At 47.1% G+C, this 7,500-nt stretch overlaps 1 protein-coding gene across 5 annotated transcripts in view; it reads right to left on the bottom strand.

Moving 5' to 3' along the window:
- Nucleotides 1-7,500, bottom strand: part of LOC100120008 (venom dipeptidyl peptidase 4) — a 197,356-nt gene that overhangs the window by 82,052 nt on the left and 107,804 nt on the right. For all 5 annotated transcript variants that reach the window (XM_008203938.4, XM_008203940.4, XM_008203941.3 and 2 more), the window contains one exon: nt 2,203-2,431. In XM_008203938.4, coding sequence (XP_008202160.1) covers nt 2,203-2,431 — 229 coding nt within the window. The remainder of the gene's footprint in view (nt 1-2,202; nt 2,432-7,500) is intronic.

Here is a 7,500-nt window from a genome sequence, read left to right as displayed (position 1 = left end):
TTTGTTTGCGTGTTTTTCTCTCGGCTTTCCTTTCCTTTCAATTGCACGACACTCATCTTAGATGGTCCAGTATAAATGCAGACCCTCGGTTTTCGCTGTAAACAAAACGATCTTGATATGCGTCATCGCGTTTATAATAACAAAGTTCATCCTCCGGTTTTTCATCGCGTTTTCACGTGTGAGGCTTTCGTGAGAGTGAAGAGCTCGTTGAAAAGGGTGCATCTCGTTAACGCCGATGATGCGCGAGCTTTTTAAAATATTGTGAAAATTACTTGCAAAGAGAGTGTGCTAATTGGCGATTCAATTTGCAGAAGATATATTACAGGCGAATTTCTCAGCGACGGCGTCCGAGGAAAAAAATCCGATTACAGCCGCAAAGTACGGCAGCGGCGAAACGAACGATTTGTTTTTTCCCCTCGACCTAAAGAGTCCATAATTGAAACCGTGCGCGCTCACGGCAAAAAGCCGAGAAAGTGAGCGCGCGCAATAAATCAAGAAATCAGGAAAAAGGTGTACGCGCGCCAGGGACGGTATATTTTTCTACCGGGCATAAATATAACGCGAGGCAAAGTGGCGCACGGGGTAAAAAGAAGTGAGCGTTTAAAAGGGACACAGCGCGCATGATTAAACCGGGCGAGTGGTGGAAACTGGAAGCTAAGAAATCGTCCGCGTGCCACATGGAAATCTTCCAAGAGCAATTAGCCATTATGAGGTTGATTGCACGCGCCGCCGTAGTACCTATCTAGCAGTAAGTAGGTATAGTGAGAGCGGCTCTACATTACTCGCACGCCGCGGCGCAGTCAGCGTCTCCCCGCACGTTGACTCTCATTTCGTCGAAGCCACGCGCGCACGCGGCCATGCGAGAGTATTCGGCCTGCACGCGCGGATGCCTCTGCATACAAGCTATAGCCCCGCCGCACCTTCCAGATATGTACACCAGGCGCTTCGGTTACTTCTTTCGCAGGCTCTGCTGGCGCATTTGTGCGCGTCCCTTTGTTCGAAACGCAGTCCATAAAGAGACGCGTTCTTGTCGCTCGCGAAACGCGCGCGGACCGTCAATTATTATCTTCGCGAGAGGAGAGAGCGTACATAGCTCCAGGGCATGGCTGATCTCTTTCTCGGAAATATATAGGGCGCCACAACGATTCCCGATATTTTCCAATTTTCTCTGCTTGTTTTCATTTTTATTGCTCGTTTGCCCTCCACGTCCTTCCGCGGGAAAGCTATACTTCGTTCGATTCTTCAGATTGACGGATCCCTGTCAGCTCGTGATCATGAATTTCGCTTTGTTAATTAATAAAACTGGTTTTCAATGAAGTATTTCCGCTGATAGAGATTTGTGAAAGAATGCATTGGAATATCGGGGCGGATGTATCGATATTTTAAAGCAATTTAGAACGGAGTTTTTAAAATATTTTTCTCTGCTGCTACGAGTTTCTGTAGAAAAATCTAGATGTGGTCGGACGTTGCGTTGATTTTTACAAATACGAGCAAGATCAATGCGCGCACCGCGCGCTCTGCTTGATATTAGACATTTTTATAGGTTAGAAACAAACTATCACGCGCGTATAATCTTATTGGTCAATCGACGACCAATCAGAAAACGAATAAAATGATGATTCCTCTCTTTTTTAGAGTACGATTACCTAATTGGTTTGTTAGCATTTTCACAATCGCAAAAGTACATAACAAAGAAGGGTCTTTTCCTTCTCCACACGTGTAGCTAATGCACTCTTTCTAAGAGTAGGTTTCATTTGTCATAGGTGGAAACGGAGAAAGTAAAAGGTTTCGCGGAGAGCTGTTCTCGGAAACCGTAAAAACACACGCAGAGCTTGTAGTTTGTAGCACGCAAAGTTTCGCACTCAGCTGAAAAAACAGAGCGAAAAAGATACAAGGGCGTTACCTCAACGTGTCGTCGGCACTTCGAAAAAGTCGCAAATAGCATCGAGAAGGGATGCTTTCGAGCGGTACCTATGGCCGTGTTTGTGATCCAGTAAATAAACGACATATAAAATACATGGATTATTGCTGCTACGTTTAAAACTTTTTTGTTATTCGCGAAAATTTCAACAATAAATTGTCACACATATTTGTATACTGAGCGTACTCCGTCTTGAGCATAGAAGGTTCTTTCTCCGAAGGAAAGAAAAGCACGAGAAGGAGAGAGAGCTAGTAGTATATGTACGAAACGAATCCACCTACCGCTGAGCCAGGTGCCATTAAAGCTTTTAGTGGACAGCGATCCTCCAAGCCACTCTTCCACAGAGATTCCCGAAGCTCCGAGCGCCTCCGTTCGGGCGGCCTCGCGGTCAGCGCTAGTCAGCAAGATGGCAGCCGTCGCTGTGATCACCAGTACCAGCACGATCGTCGCTATTAGGCCGACGACCAGCAGACGGCGTGTGTTGCATCCTGTGCTCTTCGTCATCAGTTCCTGCAACATCAGATCAGATCGAGCCTGGATTAATAGATTTTTCGCGCGCAAGCGTGACGCGAGCTTCTTTTTCAATTACGCGCCGAAGCTTCGGAGATTAATATTTGCAGAATGAAACAGCCAATTTTCCTGCCAGCCGTCAAGGGAATTTCTCGCGCGCGCGCGCGCGCGCGTTATTTTCATCTCTTGTCAAAAGGATTCTTCTTTTTTGTTATTCGAGGTTTCAGCGTGCGGGGGATACACGTCAAATTTGAATTTTTGTAATGTATGCTTTGGGGCTCGATAAAATGTTGCACGCGTGTAAAGCTACAGAATCAGGATATAACGTTTATACTCGACTCAATCGATAGATAAAATTGGTGGAATTGATAAAAGTTCGTAAAAGGGTTCGTGCGTTGGTGAATTATGGAAAGATTAAAACGTTCACTTTTTCGCCACGAGGACCATCATTATTTTCTTTTAGTTGAATGAGGCGAGAGTCGGAAAAGCTTCGCGGTAAATTATTTTGCAAAGTGTTGAATCTTCAGTCTAGAGGGATATACCGCGTAACCGATTCATTAATGAAAAAACTTCCCGCGCGGCTGGGCTCCTTTTTGCTCCGCTCCTTTTAAACTGCACTTTCGCGCGCGCTCATAATCCGAGTACTGATTGAATATATGCGCCCTGCATTTTATCACGGGACTCAGAAAATTGTAATTGCGAAGCCGAAAACGTCGACAACTCCCCTGGCACGCCGTTGAACCGTGGTGATGTCGGATAAGATTGCTTACAGTAATTAAATTTTTGCAAGCCTGTGCGAAAATTATTAATACGAGGAGAGTGCTGTGCAGCATTGGCGAAAAGCACATGTTTTAACATATCGACTCTTGAAGTTATAATTCATTTGCAAGATTAAAAAACAGTTAAAGGATTTACAGTCAAGTGGTAATGATACAAAATCTGATATTAAATCCTGAGGTTCGACGAGTCACAGACATAAACATTTTAACATAATATTTTGCAATACGATCTTTCAATTGATTTCCTTTTAAATGGTGGGTATAAAGCGATTACAAACGTTCTGTCGCTGTCATCTGCACTGTTATTTCGTTTATTTATTTTTTAGCGATCTTCCCTTTTTAAAAAGCGTCTTATACAGCCCACATTTATTCAAAGGGCATTGAATTTTTCATTTTATTAGCGCGCCAGCCACGCGATCGCATAGCTCTCTCCGCTGTTTTATTCCCTTAACGGCGGATCGACATTTTATTTCGTTTTGGAGACGCGATCGATGGTGCGTAATATAAAGTTAACTACCCCCCGACGTTCCAGCCGACTGGAGAGCTGGCAAAAAACACAGCGAGGAGTAAAAACAAATAGGCGCGATCTCGGTGCGTCCCGACAGGCAAAAGAGCAGCAAGAGCTGTCAGCGAAATCGAGTAAAGGAAAGTCGAAATTGAGGGTATAAGTTTATCGAGAATTGGATCTCTCTCGCGGGCGCACCTGGAAAAATAACAGGCCTTATGCAGTCAAGTTTGCGCGGCGCTTGCGTCCTCCTATAACTCGTCGTAGCGAGACTGCAGGAGTTTGGAAAAGGAGAAATGTGTCTCGTGTCGTGTGGCAATAACCGGGAGCTATATTTATAAATCTTCTTTATCGAAATTAAATGTGATCTTCGAGCGCCGAGGTGGCTGCCTGACTTCCCGGAAGCCGCGGAGAGAGAAATGTGTATAGAAGGAAAAAGAGAGATAACAAAAAGAGGTAGCCTAGGCTTCTGGTTATGAGGGAGCTGGAAAAGTGCTGTCGGGGGACGCCGCGCGGTGCGCAAGGCAGATGATAAGTAATTTCATTTTTCCGACGACGAAGAAGCGAGCGGGGATTATATTCTATGCCCACAGCGTATTTTAAGACGAGGAAATGAGCGGCTCTTGTATACGCGATGGTCTGACTCTTCAGTCTGCGAGAAGTAGGGAACTTCGAGGTTTCGTCTACGGATTGTACTGATGGGATGTGCGCTTCTACGTAGGTGCAATTATAAGGACTGCGGAAAGTTGAATAGCGGAAAAAAGTGCCACGTCAGTGCCAGGAACTCTTTGGGGAACGCTTCTCTTTCAGCGGCATAACCAGTCGTCGGGAGAATTAAAATCCTACGAGATTTTCTTGGGGCGTTGAGCTTGGATCTTACTGATAACGAGAGCGATATAACCGAGTATTCTTTTATTCTATTACTTCTAAATCAGCTGGTGAACCTCCTCGAGTTACATAGCTAAGCTAATTGAATCGATAGTTATCGGTTGCACGTCAAACAAGACTAAATTACTTATCCTTAACTGGCTAGCCAGCTCCAACAGGACGCCGCTGTTTGGATCAGTACTTGATGCGACGCAAACATATAGACTACCAAACACATATGCAGTGTACGTATAAGCATATATCTATGCCGAGTCTGACACACCCTAATATCCCGGCGACCGGGTCACTTCAAGTATAGAATTACGCTGAAACTTTAGCCGTATTTGCTGATTGCACGGATCATTCGAGCATACGACGTGGATCCAAGTAAGCTCGTTAGACGTTGATGAGTACGTACGGCAGGAAAGTCGTAAAAAAGAAAAAGCAGCAAGAGAGTTGGGGTTACCTCAGAAACGGATAGTTGTCATCCAAAAGTGGGTGGAAGAGCAGCCAAACAAACCCTAAGCTCGTAAATAGAACGAGGATTTCGAACAAATACGAGAGAAGAAGTACTTACACGGCAGCACGCGAGGAAAGACTCTTATTGCACAAAAGCAGCGGTTAACAGAAAAAGTATCTCACTCCTAAACCTCCGATCCGTATAGTCGCAGTACGAGGCAAATAGCGAAGGCAAATGCAAGAAAAGGGCCGTTGGCTGCCTCGCGCATTTCCGCATATGAGTCCCGCGCAAAGTGGACTGTCGCACACGCGCGCGGAAGGTTTGCGCCGGCGTTTTCCACATCCACTTGTAGTAAAAGTAATTATTTAAAGCAGAACTACCTCCCGAGTTTTGCCCCGATACACACATTAACTCTAATTGTTTTGTTCGCTAAGGTTATACTCGTTAGCGTAACAATGATTGTGATTAGGGAACGGGGCTGGCTTGAAACAATATAACACAGAGAGGGGAAGCGCGGAGAGGGAGAGCGGACGGAGTAAGCGAAACGCAAACACAGTCCCTCCACTCGGCGCCAACGCAGAGAAGCGCGTGTGCGGGGGCTGCACGAGTAAAGCGCTCGCAAATGGCCAGGCGCTCACGGAAGTGTTAACTGCAGTTGGCCGAGCCGATAGCATCTTTCTGGCCGGTGCGTACAGGCCGCCGCCGGACGACACGTATGAGTATAATAATGTAGTAAACAGAAATCGAGGCAAACTTTCGCGCGCACGTCCAGGCACATAACGAGAATTAACGGCCTGTTGGGCCAATCGCGCGTCGATTTGCTTCGCTTAGGCTAATTTATAAAGCCGCGTGTGAGAGTAGGGGAGAGAGGGAGGCGTTAATCTTCCGGAAGTTTCCGAAGGCGCGAGCTTTCGGCTATTCCCCCGCGTCGCCGTTGCAGTTCGCCCCTAGGGTACAGCGGGCGCACACCTCTATACGCTACCCCGGACCCGGAGGCCGGCGAGAAAGGCTCTCTCTCTCTCTCTCTCTCCGCTATTCTTTGCGCGTAAGCGCATGCGCGCGCTAATGCCGGCTAATTTATAACGCTTAAGCGCGAGGAGCTTGCGAGAAAAAAGGGGCGCCAAGTAGATTTTAGTCCGAGTTAACCCGCGTGCCAAGTGGCCGCCTTTATTTTTCCCGTCCGCGGGATAAATGGCGAGCGGCTATTCCGCCGCAGCCGCCGCCGACGCGATCGTTCTCTATTGACGCGCGCAGCAAACGCTCCTTCGCAGCAGCTAATGGAACAAGCAAATTAATTCTTTTATGCCCAAGCGAGCAGGCGCTGCTTATTAACCCTCTTGTTTTTACATTGATCGACAAAACCGCGACGTTGTTGTACTGCAGGTCCTCTCGGAACTAATGGTAACGCGCCCTTGGAAATTTAGTTAAACTTCTAAATTGTTCATCGCTCACGCGTTATTAGTAAGTTCGTGCTGAACGTTTTTTAACGCAGAAGCGGTGCACGAGCGCCAGGTACGGCACACGTCGCTTTGACGATTTGCGCTTATGTCTACGGCTCTTCAAGTATTTCAATTTACGCGAGTAAAATTAGAACTAGAGCTCGTTCGAGGTGTAGCGTCATAAATATATGTTCCCAGAGGAATTCCTTGCAAGTCGAGAGCCGTATATTAAACCAAGATGTTCGCGTCTCTTTGAGGCGCCAACGATAGCAGCTCTCAAGAGTGACTCTTAAAACGATACGCGTCTTTTGACGGGCGACCTGTGTGTCATCTCGCGTGCGCAGCAGTCCTCAAAAACACTAGTCTCTAAAGCTTAATTAATCCGATTCACTTGGATAAATTCAGCGAAACGACTCGCTGCGAAGCGAATGAAATCCCCCCCCCCCTCTCATAATTCGAGATGAGTCAGGAGAGGCGTGCGATCGTCATCCTATTACGCTATATAGGAGGACGGCCGCGAAGCAGAGAGCAAAGAGCGCGCCTCGGCACTGCAGTGCACAAACGAAATTTTTTGCCGCGCAAGTACAACAGAGTCGAGGCTGCCGCGAAATTAGCGGGAGTAGGACCGGCTGCAGCGCGGTTACACGGTTTTCCACTTGAGAGCTGTGTGCTATACTTATATAGGTATACACTACGGCCGTTGGCTGCTTCGACGTCCTGCGCCCCCTCCTCCTTCGCCGCAGCGGCGACCTCTCTGATGCTCTTATTCGCTCTTCCGCGCGCAGCTCTCCCGTGAAAAGCCGGCGAGTTTTTATCGCGAGCTCGCCGCGAAAAGTTGAATGAACAACGCGAGAGAGGGAGATAAACGCCGAGGAAAGTACGAGTTAGTTAGTCTCAGTATGCGCTATGGGCTTGATAAAGAGCGCGCGGCATCCTTTTGACTATTGCGAGGAATTTCTTTCTCCTCTCTATATTTCGACGTTTTAAAGAAGCCCGACGAGGAGTCTTGAAGTTTTTCA

The sequence above is a fragment of the Nasonia vitripennis genome, chromosome 2 (assembly GCF_009193385.2).
Source record: "Nasonia vitripennis strain AsymCx chromosome 2, Nvit_psr_1.1, whole genome shotgun sequence".
NCBI classification, from domain to species: Eukaryota; Metazoa; Arthropoda; class Insecta; order Hymenoptera; family Pteromalidae; genus Nasonia; species Nasonia vitripennis.
The sequence above is the reverse complement of the archived record's forward strand: the minus strand, read 5'-3'. Positions and strand labels throughout refer to the sequence as shown.